We start from the raw sequence: 15494 nt of genomic DNA on the forward strand, positions 1-15494 counted from the left end.
CTCGATCTCGGCTCACTGCAACCTTCGCCTCCCAGGTTCAAGCGATTCTCCTGCCTCAGCCTCCAGAGTAACTGGGACTACAGGCGCCTGACACCACGCTCGGCTAATTTTTGTATTTTTAGTAGAGATGGGGTTTCGCCATGTTGGTCAGGCTGGTCTTGAACTCCTGACCACGTTTGATCCACCCACCTCAGCCTCCCAAAGTTCTGGGATTACAGGCGTGAGCCACCGCGCCTGGCCATTTTTTTTCCGCAAATAATGAACACAGGGTTTCTCCCCTGGGCACTGTGGACATCGGGGCCGGATCCTTCTCTGGGGCGCTGCGGACACTGGGTCCAGATCCTTCTCTGGGGCGCTGTGGACACTGGGTCCGGATCCTTCTCTGGGGCGCTGTGGACATCGGGGCAGATCCTTCTCTGGGGCGCTGTGGACACTGGGTCCGGATCCTTCTCTGGGGCGCTGTGGACATCGGGGCAGATCCTTCTCTGGGGTGGGCCCGTCCTGGGCACTGCAGTGTGCTCGGCATCATCCTTGGCCTCCACCCACTCCATGCCCGGAGCCCCCCATCGTCATGACAGCCACAGGTGTCCCCAGACCTCGCCCAGGGTCCCCTTGGGGCAGAATCACCCCTTGATTGAGAATCGTGGCCTTAAAGGGGGAACAAAAGCCCCAGACAAAAGCTGGCAGGCGGATGTTCGCTGGGGCTTCAGGCACTGAGGGCACTCGTGGGGCCCCACCCTCCCCAGCTCCGCATCCTGTCCCCTGCGCCTGTCGGTTTCCAGCTCACCCACCCACGGGACACGGCTGTCACGGCCCGCTTTGTGGGGGCCACAGGGACCTCATCAGGAGGCATCTCCTTGTGGGTGGCACGTGGGTGTGTGTTGCGCTGAGGGCTGTGGCCATGTTGCCCACCTGGCCAGGGACCCCCGACTTGGGTGGGTGAGAGTCAGCCTCCCCGCCCCCACGAAGTTCAGGACCTTGAGTCCAAAGCCCCCGCGTCCTCCCTGGAGTCCGTTCTGACTCCCAGGCTCCCAAGGCAAAAGGAGGAAGTGGGGACCCAGCCTGGGCGTTGGGCAACCCAACGGCCTCTGCCATTGGGCTATAAGAGGAGCTTGACCATGGGTGCACCCTGGACCCCACCATGGCTCCCAGCCACCAGCCCCCCAGCCCTGCCCTGGCGTCCGTGCTGCTGGCCTTGCTGCTGAGTGGTGAGTGAGCCACGTGCCCGCCCATCCAGCCTCCGTGGCCCGGTGGATTCTGGGGAAATATCCACCATGAGGTCCATCCAAAGCCCTCCTGGCACAGCTGGGGAAACTGAGGCAGGGTCAGGGGAGACTCCACTCACTGCTCGGGACCAACGCTTGCAGGGGTGGGGAGGACAAGGGCAAGGGGGACCCCCGGCCATTTGACTCAGTTGCCCATCTGTACAATGGTCTAAAGCCAGTCCTTTCCTCCTGGGGAGCTGTTTTGAGAATTACCTATAACAAGCGAATTCCTGGACAGCACTCGGCCTTCAGCAAACGCTCAGTGAATATGCATGAATGAATGAGTGAGTGAGTGAGTGAGTGAAAGGGTCAAGGAGTTAGTGATGCCGGAATCAGGGGAAAAAGAGAGCATGGGGCCCCTCAGGTCCCTATCCTGAGGGCAATTTTCTTTTTTTCTTTCTTTCTTTTTTTTTTTTTTGAGACAGAGTCTCACTCTGTCGCCCAGGCTGGAGTGTAGTGGCGCCATCTCAGCTCACTGCAACCTCCACCTCCCGGGTTCACGCCATTCTCCTGCCTCAGCCTCCCGAGTAGCTGGGACTACAGGTGCCCGCCACTGCGCCCGGCTAATTTTTGTATTTTTAGTAGAGAAGGGGTTTCACTATGTTGGCCAGGATGGTCTCGATCTCCTGACCTCGTGATCCACCTGCCTTAGCCTCCCAAAGTGCTGGGATTACAGGCATGAGCCACTGCGCCCGGCCTTTTTTCTGTTTTTTGAGACGGAATCTCACTCTGTCGCCCAGGCTGGAGTGCAGTGATGCAATCTCAGCTCACTGCAGCCTCAGCCTCCTGGGCTCAAGTGATTCTCCTGCCTTTGCCTCTTGAGTAGCTGGAATTACAGGCACACACCACCACACCTGGCTAGTTTTTGTATTTTTAGTAGTAGTATTTTTAGTTTCACCACGTTGCTCAGGCTGGTCTCGAACTCCTGACCTGAGGAGGGGGATTTTTCAATGCCTCAGTTTGTCCATCTGCAAAATGGGTCTCCTTGTCGGCTTTTTTTTTTTTTTTTTCTGTTTCTTTTTCTTTGGTGGTTGTTGTTCTCTTTTGTTTTTTGAGACAGAGTCTCACTCAGGCATGAGCCACCGTGCCCAGCCTTTTTTTTTTTTGAAACAGAGTCTCACTCTGTTGTCCAGGCTGGAGTGCAGTGGTGCGATCTCGGCTCACTGCAACCTCTGCCTCCTGGGTTCAAGCGATTCTCCTGCCTCAGCCTCCCAGGCAGCTGAGATTACAGGTGTGAACCACCACGCCTAACTTTCTTTTTCCTTGAGACGGAGTGTCACTCTGTGGCCCAGGCTGGAGTGCAGTGGTGTGATCTCGGCTCACTGCAAGCTCCGCCTCCCGGGTTCAGGCCATTCTCCTGCCTCAGTCTCCCAAGTAGCTGGGACTACAGGCGCCGCCACCAAGCCCGGCTAATTTTTTGTATTTTTAGTAGAGATGGGTTTTCACCGTGTTAGCCAGGATGGTCTCGATCTCCTGACCTTGTGATCCACCCGCCTCGGCCTCCCCAAAGTGCTGGGATGACAGGCGTGAGCCACAGGCCTGGTCTGTGTCTTGAAAGCTTTCCTGACCCTCAGGACTGAAAACAGCCGCCTGTTGTTTTTTTTTTTTTTTTTTTTGCGCCTTTGCAATAACCCCCGGCCCGGGCGCTGGGTCCTCCCCACCAGCTGGCAGGCGCTGAGGGGGTTGCAGACGGGGAGACCCCCGGGGCTGCTCTGCCATCCCCCCTTCCCCTGCAGCCTGGGGGCTCCCTGACGCCTGGACTCCCCCGGCAGGTGCTGCCCGGGCTGCAGAGATCGTGGGCGGACGCGAGGCGCAGCCACACTCCAGGCCCTACATGGCCTCGCTGCAGCTGCAGAGGGACCTGGGCAGCCACTTCTGCGGGGGCACCTTGATCCACCCCAGCTTCGTGCTGACGGCCGCGCACTGCCTGCAGGACATGTGAGGGTCCCCTCCCCAGCGCCGTCCGTCCGCCTCGGCCTCTTCCTCCAGCCCCGGCCGGGCCGCGCTCCCTCTGCCCGGGGAGGACCCGGCTGAGCCCCGGCTGCTGACCCCAGGCCCCTCGCGGGTGGGCAGCTGGGGGAGCGGGGAGAGCCGGGGCAGCGCTCTGGGGGTCCCCGGGGACAGGGTCGCCGCGGGAGGGGGTCTGTGGCTGCTCCGCCGGCCTGGGGAGGGGCCCGGGGCGGGGCGCAGCGCGTGTCCAGGGCGCCGAGGAGTGACCGCGCCACCCCCGCAGCCCCCACCACCTGGTGAACGTGGTGCTCGGAGCCCACAACGTGCGCACGCCGGAGCCCGGCCAGCAGCACTTCTCGGTGGCGCAGGTGTTTCAGAACAACTACGACGCTGAGAACAAACTCAACGACGTTCTCCTCATCCAGGTGTGCGGGCAGGGCCGCCAGGGAGGGCTCGGGGACCCCCATTCCTGCAGCAAGCATTCATTGAGCACCCACTGTATACTGGGCCACGACCGAGGCCGCTGAAGCCTGGGTCCGGTGGCACTGGGGGGAGAGACCGCTCTGTGGACACCAGGCCCCTCCTCCTCCCCGCCTCTCCCCTGGCTGTGCCTCTGCCCGGTATGCTGTGCCCCCAGAAACCCAGGTACCCTTGCCTCCTCTGGCACCTCCCCTGACCCCACTTGAAGTGGCAAGGACAGCCACAGCCCTCCCCGATTCACTGTTCTCCACTAAACCGTGTGCTCCTCTCAGTCACCCGGCGCTCCTGGCCTCCTCTCACCCCGAAAGACCATCTCCCCAGGTCAGAGGATTTTTGTCTGTGTTGTTCACTATCAGACTCATATGGCTTAGAATAGGACCGGGCATACAGGTGGTGCTCAGTAAGTGCCTGGGGCTGGGCACTGTGGCTCATGCCTGTAATCCCAGTACTTTGGGAGGCCGGGATGGGAGGATCACTTGAAGCCAGGAGTTTGAAAACAGCCTGACTAACCTAGTCAGACCCCATCTCTATAAAATACTTTTTTTTTTTTTTTTTGAGACAGAGTCTCACTCTGTCATCCAGGCTGGCGTACAATGGCTCGGTCTCGGCTCACAGCAACCTCCGCCTCCCAGGTTCAAGCGATTCTCGTGCCTCAGTTTCCTGAGTAGCTGGGATTACAGGCACGCACCATCACGCTTGGCTAATTTTTGTATTTTTAGTGAAGACGGTGTTTTGCCATGTTGGCCAGGCTGGTCTTGAACTCCTGACCTCAAGTGATCTGCCCTCCTGAGCCTCCCAAAGTGCTGGGATTGTAGGCGGGAGCCACCACGCCCGGACTACAAAAGAAAAATTTAAAAATCAACTGGTCATGGTAGCATGCGCCCAGCTACTCATGAGCTGAGATGGGAAGATCACTTGAGCCCAGGAGGTTGAGGCTGCAGTGAGCTGTGATCGCGCCACTACACTCCAGCCTGGGCGACAGAGCAAGACCCCAGCTCACCAAAAAAAAGTGCTTTGAAGATGAATGAATGGGCTGGGTGTGGTGGCTCATGTCTGTAATTCCAGCACTTTGGGAGGCCAAGCCGGGCAGATCACCTGAGGTTGAGAGTTTGAGACCAGCTTGATCAACAAGGGAAACCCCATCTCTACTAAAAACACAAAAATTAGCCGGGCGTGGTGGCGCATGCCTGTAATCCCAGCTACTTGGGAGGCTGAGGCAGGAGAATTGCTTGAACCCAGGAGGCAGGGATTGCTGTGAGCCGAGATTGTGCCATTGCACTGTAGTCTGGGCAACAAGAGTGAAACTCTATCTCAAAAAAAAAAAAAGAAAGAAAGAAAAAAAGTGAGTGAATGGCCGGGCACTATTGCTCATGTTTGTAATCCCAGCACTTTGGGAGGCTGAGGAGGGCAGATCACTTGAGGTTGGGAGTTTGAGACCAGGCTGGTCACCTCATCCAATGGGAGGGCTCTGGGAGGTTGCAGTGAGCCGAGATCGCGCCTCTGCACTCTAGCCTGGGTGGCAGAGCAAGACTCCATCTCAAAAAAAAAAAAGAAAAGAAAAGAAAAGAAAGAAAATGAATGAATACAATAGTGACAACTGGGACAAAGGGGGTCGTGGGGCCCAGGCGGAGGGAGCGGCGTGCCGTGCGTGGCATTTTGAGGCGGTGGGTGTGTGGGAGGGTGGCCTGGGCGGCCACCGTGGTGTGGGAGCAGCGTCTCACTGCCATCTGCCTTCTGCCCCAGCTGAACCGTCCAGCCAACCTCAGTGCCTCCGTCGCCACAGTCCAGCTGCCACAGCAGGACCAGCCAGTGCCCCACGGCACCCAGTGCCTGGCCATGGGCTGGGGCCGAGTGGGTACCTACGACCCCCCAGCCTGGGTCCTGCAGGAGCTCAATGTCACCGTGGTCACCTTCCTGTGCCGGCCACACAACGTGTGCACTTTCGTCCCTCGCCGTAGTGCCGGCATCTGCTTTGTAAGTAACATCGCTCCCCGTGGGGATCCGGGCTGCCCTGAGGGGAGGAGGGCAGCGGTCAGGGTTCCACAACACCTCCTAGCTGTGTGGCTTCATGCTGTGCCTGTCTCCGGACCTGGAAGGCAGGCACACCCAACACCCAACGGGCAGGCTCGGCGGGCTGGGGCACTCACATTGCACCTGGCTTCCTGGGTGGGTCTGCGGGTCCCTTGCCCCCCACTCCCCCCTAGGACCACAGGAAGGTGTGGGAGACCCATATGCCCTCACCTGGCGGCCCCTTCCAGAATCCAGGAGTCCAGGTATCCAGCGGGAGGCCCATAAATGCCCAGTTCCTACAAATGACCTCAGCCCCTCCCTGCTCACACTTTTTTTTTTGTTTGTTTTTGAGACAGAGTGTCACTCTGTTGTCCAGGCTGGAGTGCAATGATGAGATCTTGGTTCACTGCAACCTCCATCTCCCAGGTTCAAGGTATTCTCCTGCCTCAGCCTCCTGAGTAGCTGGGTGCATAGATGCCTGCCACTGTGCCTGGCTAATTTTTTGGTATTTTTAGTAGAGACGCAGTTTCTCCGTGTTGACCAGGCTGGTCTTGAACTCTAGGCCTCAAGTGATCCACCCATCTCGGCCTCCCAAAGTGCTGGGATTACAGGCGTGAGCCTCCATGCCTGGCTGGTGCTCACACATGTTAAAGAAAATTCCAGGCCAGCAGCGGTGGAAGGCCAAAGTGGAAGAATCGCTTGAGTCCAGGAGTTTGAGACCAGCCTGGGGCAGGACGGCATCTCTACAGATAATTTAAATATTAGCCAGGTGTGGTGGTGTGAGCCTTTAGGCTCAGCTACTCAGGAGGCTAAGGCAGGAGGATCGCTTGAGCCAGGCAGTTAGAGGTTGAAGTGAGCTATGATTGTGCCACCGTGCTCCAGCCTGGGCGACAGAGCGAGACCCTGTCTTGAGAGACCCGGGGAGGCTGAGGCAGGAGAATCGCTTGAACCCGGGAGGCAGAGTTTGCAGTGAGCCAAGATCACGCCACTGCACTCCAGCCTGGACGACAGAGCTAGACTCTGTCTTAAACAAAACAAAACACAACAAAACAGGAGAAAGGAAGGAAGGAAGGAAGGAAGGGAGGGAGGGAGGGAGGGAGGGAGGGAGAGTTCCAGATTGGAAGCATTTGATTCTGAAACAGCTTGTGGTCACCCCAGCCCCCGTCCTGGCTGCCTGGGGCCAGCCTGGGTGACTGACCGTCCCCCACCCTCCAGGGAGACTCAGGTGGGCCCCTGATCTGTGACGGCGTCATCCAGGGAGTGGATTCCTTTATCATCCGGGCATGTGCCACCGGCCAGTTCCCCGACTTCTTCGCGCGGGTGGCCCTCTACGTGGACTGGATCCGTTCCATACTGCGCCGCGTGGGGGCCGAGGGCCGCCCCTGAGCCGCCCCCACAGCGCTGGCCGGGACCCGAGCCCGGCTGCAAACCCTCGAGGGGGATCTTTGGACAGAAGCAGCTCTTCTCCGAACACGGCCTCCTCCACCCAGGTCCGGGACGGCCCCACCTGTCCCCCCAACACTGCCTCCCTCGGGGCTCCGGGAGACAGGCCGGCCCTGCACCTCTCTCCGCCGTGACCTCAATAAACGTTGAAACTACCCCCGGCTCCTGTCTTTCCTTCCCACATAGGGAGGGGAGGGAGAACTGCCCAGGGGTACCCAGGGTTCAAGTCCCTGAGTCCCAAACTCAGGATGGGGGGAGTCGGAGCGGGGATGGGGGCCCAGGTCACGGGGGGGGGGTCTCTCTCCTGGATGCGCGTGGCTGTGGGTTCTAACCCGGCCCCATCAAAGTGGCCCTGGGCAGGTTGTTATTCGTCTCCGTGCCTCAGTTTCCTCATCTGGAAAATGGAGTCACCCCAGAAGTTTTCTAGAACTGGCGAGAAGCCCATGTGGGCCCTCAGGGCTCCCACTGTGTCCCTGCTGGCTCAGGGGCTCCTTGAGGAGGCAGATGGGGATGGGGGAGCACCCTGGAGGGCTTCCTGGAGGAGGTGGCAGTGCCAGAGCTGCATACCAAGGTGTGAACAGAAACATCCTAAGGGCCACCAGGCAGGGGGCACGGTCTGGGCAGAGGTTTGAGGGCGAGAGGCCAGGGAATGGGGAGGAGGGCAGGCAGGGGAGGGGTGTGGGTGCAGGGGAGGGGTGATGGGGTTGGAGCGCTATTTCTCCTAGGAGGGGTAGGCAGGGGAGGAGTCCCCTGGTGGAAGCATGAGGAATGAACTGGGGGGTGGCCAGAGGGGCGGTCCGAGGCGGGGAAGAGGTGGGACTCACAGTCCAGCTCAGACGGACAAGTGGCCATGAGAAGGAGGCATTAACCACGGAGAGGGGACGACCTGCTCCAGGACACACATAGCTCTTTGCTGTCCTTTTTCTTTTTCTTCCTTTTTTTTTTTTTTTTGAGACAGAGTCTTGCTCTGTCGCGCAGGCTGGAGTGCATTGGCCTGATCTCGGCTCATTGCAACCTCCACCTCCCGGGTTCAAGCGATTCTCCTGCCTCAGCCTCTGGAGTAGCTAGGATTACAGGCACAGGCCACCACACCCGGCTAATTTTTATATTTTTAGTAGAGACGGAGTTTCACCATGTTGGCCAGGCTGGTCTCGAACCCCCGACCTCAGGTGATCCACCCGCCTCGGCCTCCCAAAGTGCTGGGATTACAGGCGTGAGACACTGCAGCCGGCCTACTTAATTATTTTTGAGACAGGGTCTCACTCTGTCACCCAGGCTGGAGTGCAGTGGTGCAGTCTTGGCTCACTGCATCCTCAACCTCCTGGGCTCGAGTGATCCTCCCACCTTAGCCTCCCAAGTAGCTGGGACTACAGGTGCCACCACACGCAGCTATTTTCTTATTTTTTGTAGAGAGGGAGTCTGTCTGTGTTGCCCAAGTGGGTCCTCAGTGACCTTTTATATATGAACACCTCCAGGTCCTTGTAACCTTAGCATGCTCCTGGCCCCCCAGAAGACCCCACGTCCCAATTGGAGTCTATACCCCGCTGTGACCATAACAACCCTACCTTCCCTGCCACAGTTAATGGTTAACAAGCTCTCAAAGGCAACATTTTCTTTTTTTTTTTTTTTTTTTTTTTTTTGAGACGGAGTCTCGCTCTGTCGCCCGGGCTGGAGTGCAGTGGCCGGATCTCGGCTCACTGCAAGCTCCGCCTCCCGGGTTTAGGCCATTCTCCTGCCTCAGCCTCCCGTGTAGCTGGGACTACAGGCGCCCGCCACCTCGCCCGGCTAGTTTTTTTGTATTTTTTAGTAGAGACGGGGTTTCACCGTGTTAGCCAGGATGGTCTTGATCTCCTGACCTTGTGATCCGCCCGTCTCGGCCTCCCAAAGTGCTGGGATTACAGGCTTGAGCCACCGCGCCCGGCAACATTTTCTTTTTTCTTTTTTTGAGACGGAGTTTCGCTCTTGTCTCCCAGGCTGGAGTGCAATGGTGCGATCTCGGCTCACCGCAACCTCCGACTCCCGGGTTCAAGTGATTCTCCTGCCTCAGTCTCCCGAGTAGCTGGGATTACAGGCATGTGCCACCAGGCCTGGCTAATTTTGTATTTTCAGTAGAGACGGGGTTTCTCCATGTTGGTCAGGCTGGTCTCGAACTCCCGACCTCAGGTGATCCACCCGCCTCAGCCTCCCAAAGTGCTGGGATTACAGGCGTGAGCCACCGCGCCTGGCCAGACAACACTTTCTTAGCTAAGAACTTTACAAACGTTAATTTATTTCACCCTCGTGATAGGTTTATGTGATGGATCCTATGATTATAATTTTACAGAGGAGGAAACTGAGTCGTGGAGTTTATTTCAGGGGCCTGAAGCTACACAGTGGCCAAAAGGCCACACCAGAACCAGGATATGAACCCAGCGTCGGCATACTTAACAATGACTGCACATGCGAATGTAGTATACAGCTGGTGCTCAATAAATGCAGCTGACGCCAAGTCTGATCTCCCTGCTGGAGACCAAGCCCCCCCCCCCCAAAGATATGGCCGCCCCCATCCCCAACTTGAAACAGGGCTGTGTATACAGCAGGTGCTTACTAAGTGCACCATGGTGATGTTAAGGCAGCAAGGTGGGAACCCTGCCAAAAGGGGAGGGGAGGAGGCAGGGTAGTGTGTGTCTGATTACGCTGAGGACAGGACAGACGTGGATGGAGTGCCTGCTGTGTGCCAGGCTCTGGGAGGGCAGGGCCATTGTCCCTCTAACCTGAGAGCTATGGGAGTCCACTTGTCTGTGGTCATGTCAGGACTCCAGCCCGGCCCAGGCTCTGCGTGTCCCCGGGTGCCCTCGCCCCGCCTGTTCCTGGGGACAGGCCCGTTGGTTCCCTTCCCCTCCCCTTGTCCCGGAGCCAGGAGGACGTTGGTTCTTGCAACAGCCTTGGCCCGGCCGTTGCAGCTGGAACATCGTGGGGGAGATGGGAAGAGGAACGGGGCCCGGAGCCCGGGGCTGGGTTCTGGGAATCCCATCCCCGTGGCTGGGGCTCCAGCTCCCCTGCCAGTTCCTCCAGGCAGAAGCCCTCAGGCTTGGGTGGACATCATCATTCCAGCCTCCCGGCCTGGGCAGGAATTCTCTCTCCAGCACCCCTGCCTGCCGGTCCCTGCCTCAGGCGGGGAGGGCTTCGGGGAAGCTCACCAAGGCAGAAGGGCGGGAGAGACTGTCAGAGCCTCAGCTGCTGTCCAGGGACTGACTGTGGGCCTGGGTGAGTTCCCCGTTGTGGGTGACCGCCAAGGACAGGATGGAAGGCCCGGCCCTGAGAGTGAGCCCTGAGGTTCAGGGAGCAAGGCTGGAGTGAGCCAGCTCCAGATCTCCGTCCAGCTGTGGATCCCAGAGACCTGGGTTAAACTCGCAGCTCCTGGGGAGGCCCTTGACATGCCTCAGTTTCCTCATCCCAAACAGGAACCCTGAGAAGGATCAGGGAGGTGCCTGTTGCACCGTGAGTGCCCGACACAGCTGCATGTGGCCGGTATCACAGGGCCCTGGGTAAACTGAGGCAGGCGACACAGCTGCATGTGGCCAGTATCACAGGGCCGTGGGTAAACTGAGGCAGGCGACACAGCTGCATGTGGCCGGTATCACAGGGCCCTGGGTAAACTGAGGCAGATGACACAGCTGCATGTGGCCGGTATCACAGGGCCCTGGGTAAACTCAGGCAGGCGACACAGCTGCATGTGGCCGGTATCACAGGGCCCTGAGTAAACTGAGGCAGGTGAGGCCACCCCCATTAAGCCCCTCAGGTCTAGGTTTGGCAGGTTTGGCAAAAACACAGCAATGCTCAGTAAAACCTGGGCATTTCGGGTAAGTATATCCTTATACTTAAATTAAGACTTAAGTATTTAAGTCTTAATTTATTAAAGACTTACTGGGACAGACTTAAATTTAAAAAAGAAACCTCTGAGACCAGCCCGGCCAACACAGAGAAACCCGGTCTGTACTAAAAACACAAAAATCAGCCGCGTGTGGTGATTCCACCTGTAATCTCACCTATTCAGGAGGCTGAGGCAGGAGAATCACTTGAACCTGGGAGGCAGAGGTTGCAGTGAGCCAAGATTGTGCCACCGTACTCCAGCCTGGGCGACAAAGCAAGACTCTGTCTCCAAAAAACTAAATAAAAAACCCACGTCGATTATTTGACATTCAAACGCGATTGTGCATCCTGAATTTTGTCTGGCAGCCCCACCGGAGCCAACCCCCAGCTTCTTGCTCCCTTTCTCCCCCTTTTCATCAACGCCCTGTGCCAGAAGAGAGGAAGTGGGGGGCGCCGGCCAGCCGTGGGGCAATGCAACGGCCTCCTGGCACAGGGCTATAAGAGAAGCCGGGTGGGCACGGAGGGGCAGAGACCCCAGAGACCAGCCTCACCATGACCCTTGGCTGCCGACTCTCCTGCCTTTTCCTCGCCTGTGTCCTGCCGGCCTTGCTGCTGGAGGGTGAGTCCTTGTGTCCATCCTTCCGCTGCTCCCTCTGTCCCTGGGGTTCTGTTCCCACTTCTTCATGGTGGGCCCCACCAGTGTGGGTCCCTCATCCTCACTGGGGAGGTGCCATCTGGGACAAGGGGACCAGGAGAAGAGACTGAGGTTCTGAGTGGTGAAGCCACCACCAGGAGCCCAGAGTTGGGGTTTGCAAACCGAGGCGGGGGGTGGGGCTCGCAGGGCGCCCTCTGGGTTCAAGTCCAGGTCTGGCTGTGCCTTGGAGGGGCACTGTGGGGAGGTCCCTTTGCCTCTCCGTGCCTCAGTTTCCCTCATCTGAACAACAGGGGTGTGAATGGTCCTGATCCCGTGGGTTCCTGGTGGGGGCCGTGGCCTCCTGGTGGGAGATCCCGTGGGTTCCTGGCGGTGGGTCCCGCGGGTTCCTGGTGGGGTATCCAGGGGCCCCGTGGCCGGGAAGGCACGGGCTCCTTGTCAGGCACTCAGCACCCACACCCGGTGTGTCCCCAGGCCCCGCGCTGGCTTCGGAGATTGTGGGCGGTCGGCGAGCGCAGCCCCACGCGTGGCCCTTCATGGCGTCCCTGCAGCGGCGTGGAGGCCACTTCTGCGGCGCCACCCTGATTGCGCCCAACTTCGTCATGTCGGCCGCGCACTGCGTGGCGAACAGGTGAGTAGCCAGGAGGGTGTGCGCGCGGCTCGGACCCGCGTCCCGGTCTGAGAACGGTCGGGGGAGGCCAGGGCCCCGGGGCGGCTCCGGCACCTTCCCCCGCAGGCCCCTCCGGTGGGGACCCCCTGACCCCCAGGGCGCCCCTCGCCACCGCCTCTCCTCCCAGCAGAAACTTCCGCTCCGTGCGCGTGGTCCTGGGAGCCCATAACCTGCAGCGGCGGGAGCGCACCCGGCAGGTGTTCGCCGTGCAGCGCGTCTTCGAAAACGGCTACGACCCCATCAACTTGCTCAACGACATCGTGGTTCTCCAGGTGCCGCGGGGCGCGGGGGGAAGGGACACCCGGGGCGGGGGGCGCAGGGGCAGAGGCCAGAGGCCTGGGGAGGGTGGAGGTGGCGACGCAGGGGCGCGTCGGGGCCGCTTGTGGGGACCTGGGGTGGAACCGTGGGCTGGGCGAGCCCCTCTCTGTGCCTCAGTCTTCAAGTCTGTGAAACGGGAAAATACCCGCTATGGGCTGTTGAGGGATGAAATGAGATTGTGCAGGGAAGCCCGGATTTGCTGTCAATCAACAAACTTCCGGTGATTCTTTGTGTCTCTCCCTTCACCAGCCCTGTGGCCGAGGGCAGGGGCCGCCTCTGTCTTTGGGAAATGGGGCCCGTGTATCCGGCTTACAGTTCTGATGATTCAGTCCCTGGGGGCCCCCTGCGCGGTGGCTCACGCCTGTCATCCCAGCACTTTGGGAGGCCGAGGCGGGTGGATCACAAGGTCAGGTGTTCAAGACCAGCCTGACCAACATGGTGAAACCCTGTCTCTACCAAAATACAAAAAAATGTAGCTGGGCATGGTGGCGGGCGCCTGTAATCCCAGCTGCTTGGGAGGCTGAGGCAGGAGAATGACTTGAACGCAGAAGGCGGAGGTTGCAGTGAGCTGAGATCGTGCCATTGCCCTCCAGGCTGGGTCTCAGGAAAAAAAAAAAAAAAAAAAGTTACTCCCTGGGAAGGGTGAGGAGAGTTTCATGACATGTCACTCAATTTTCTCATAATTATCACCCAGTTCAGTGACATGATCGAGACTCACTACAGCCTCCACCTCCTGGGCTCAAGCCATCCTCTCACCTTGGCCTTGGGGGTAGCTGGAACCACAGGTGCCACCAGCATGTCCACCACGTCCACCACGGCTGGCTGATACACATATATATATACACACACATTTTTTTGGCGGGGGGATGGAGTCTCGCTCTGTTGCAAGGCTGGAGTGCAGCAGCACAATCTCAGCTCACTGCAGCTTCCACCTCCTGGGTTCAAGCGATTCTCCTGCCTCAGCCTCCCAGGTAGCTGAGATTACAGGCGTGCACCACCACGCCGGGCTAATTTTTGGTATTTTTAGTAGAGACAGGGTTTCATCATGTTGGCCAGGCTGGTCTTGATCTCCTGACCTCGGCCTCCCAATGTGCTGGGACTACCGGTGTGAGCAACCACGCCTGGCAACATCTGGTTAATTTTTTATTTTTATTTTTTGAGACACAGTCTTGCTCTATTGCCCAGGCTGGAGTGCAGTGGCTCAATCTGGGTCACTGCAATCTCTGCCTCCCAGGTTCAAGCAATTATCCTGCCTCAGCCTCCGGAGTAGCTGGGATTACAGGTGCCTGCCATCAAGCCTGGCTAATTGTTGGTATTTTTAGTAGAGACGGGGTTTCACTGTGTTAGCCAGGATGGTCTCGATCTCCTGACCTTGTGATCCGCCCGCCTTGGCCTCCCAAAGTGCTGGGATTACAGGAGTGAGCCACCGCACCTAGCATTTTTTTTATTGTTGTAGACATGGGGCTTTGCCAGCTTGCCCAGGCTGGTCTTGAACTACTGGCCTCAACTGATCCTCCTGCCTCGCCCTCTCAAAGTGCTGGGCTTATAAGCGTGAGCCACCGTGCCCGGCTGTAGTTTTTGTGTTAATTGAGCACCTACTGCTTCCTGCCACATCCAGGGACAACCTCCAATGCCCTGAGCCTTGGTGATGGCTCCCCTCTACAGATGGGGAAACTGAGGCTCGCCTTGGGGAGCAGATTGCAGGGTGGGTGTCCTGCTCTGCAGGATCCCAGAACCACAGTGGAACCTGAGATGGGGAAACTGAGGCCCGCAGAGGGGAGGGTCATCACCACTGCCCCGTGTGACGCACTGACGATCTGTCACCCCCACCACAGCTCAATGGGTCGGCCACCATCAACGACAACGTGAAGGTGGCCCAGCTGCCGGCCCAGGGCCGCCGCGTGGGTAACGGGGTGCAGTGCCTGGCCATGGGCTGGGGCCATCTGGGCGGGAACCGTGGGATCGCCAGTGTCCTGCAGGAGCTCAACGTGACGGTGGTGACGTCCCTCTGCCGCCGTGGCAACGTCTGCACTCTCGTGAGGCGTCGGCGGGCCGGCGTCTGCTTTGTACGTGCCCCGGGGGTCCCTCTGCTCCCCACCTGCTCCCAGCCCGGATTGCAGCAACAGGCACTGTGGCTAGACCCTAGGAGGGACTTCCCAACCCTGACAGGTGGCGGGCAGGTGGGCGGGGCCTCCCAGTCCAGCTTCCCCACCTTGTCTGCCTCCACAGGGGGACTCTGGCAGCCCCTTGGTCTGCAACGGGCTAATCCACGGAATTGCCTCGTTCGTCCGGGGAGGCTGCGCCTCGGGGCTCTACCCCGATGCCTTTGCCCCGGTGGCACTGTTTGTAAACTGGATCAACTCCATCATCCAACGCTCAGAGGACCACCCGGGTTCCCTGGACCCGGCCAGCAGGACCCACTGAGAAGGACCCCCTGGGTCACCTCAGCTGCCCACAGCCGCGTTCTCCAGCATCTGGTACAATAAACATCCCTCCGTTTTGTAGAATGTGTTTGATATTCATTGGCTGTGTGACTGGGTGTTGAAAATGGTCAGTAGGTCGGGCGTGGTGGCTCACACCTGTAATCCCAGCACTTTGAGAGGTTGAGGCCGGTGGATCCCTTGAGTTCAGGAGTTCAAGATCAGCCTGGGCACCATAGCAAGACCCCCTCTTTATTAATAAAATAAAATAGAATGGCCCAAGCCTGGCACAGTGGCTCACGCCGGTAATCCCAGCACTTTGGGAGGCCGAGACGGGCAAATCATCTGGTCTAAAGTACGTGACCAGCCTGACCAACATGGAGAAACCCCGTTTCTACTAAAAATACAAAATGAGCTGGGCGTGGCAGCACATG

At 58.7% G+C, this 15494-nt stretch overlaps 2 protein-coding genes across 3 annotated transcripts; both read left to right on the forward strand.

Moving 5' to 3' along the window:
• Nucleotides 1–1097: 1097 nt before the first annotated feature.
• On the forward strand, nt 1098–7302 carry PRTN3 (proteinase 3). Its single transcript, XM_025366708.1, has 5 exons — nt 1098–1208; nt 3038–3203; nt 3499–3640; nt 5439–5669; nt 6921–7302. Exons 1-5 carry the CDS (start codon nt 1142–1144, stop codon nt 7089–7091), a joined length of 777 nt encoding a protein of 258 aa, XP_025222493.1. The 5' UTR covers nt 1098–1141; the 3' UTR covers nt 7092–7302.
• Nucleotides 7303–11295: 3993 nt separating this feature from the next.
• Nucleotides 11296–15147, forward strand: ELANE (elastase, neutrophil expressed). Of its 2 annotated transcripts, none has more exons than XR_003116842.1 (5): nt 11296–11619; nt 12127–12287; nt 12453–12594; nt 14476–14706; nt 14870–15147. XR_003116842.1 is itself a non-coding variant. In XM_025366710.1 (5 exons), the coding sequence occupies exons 1-5, from the start codon at nt 11553–11555 to the stop codon at nt 15062–15064; spliced, it is 792 nt and encodes a 263-aa protein (XP_025222495.1). In that variant the 5' UTR covers nt 11296–11552; the 3' UTR covers nt 15065–15144. The 2 variants fall into 2 exon arrangements, 1 of the variants encoding a protein (XP_025222495.1); XM_025366710.1 differs by having other exon boundaries at nt 12127–12283; nt 14870–15144.
• The last annotated feature ends 347 nt before the right edge of the window (nt 15148–15494 follow it).

The sequence above is a fragment of the Theropithecus gelada genome, chromosome 19 (genome assembly GCF_003255815.1).
Source record: "Theropithecus gelada isolate Dixy chromosome 19, Tgel_1.0, whole genome shotgun sequence".
NCBI classification, from domain to species: Eukaryota; Metazoa; Chordata; class Mammalia; order Primates; family Cercopithecidae; genus Theropithecus; species Theropithecus gelada.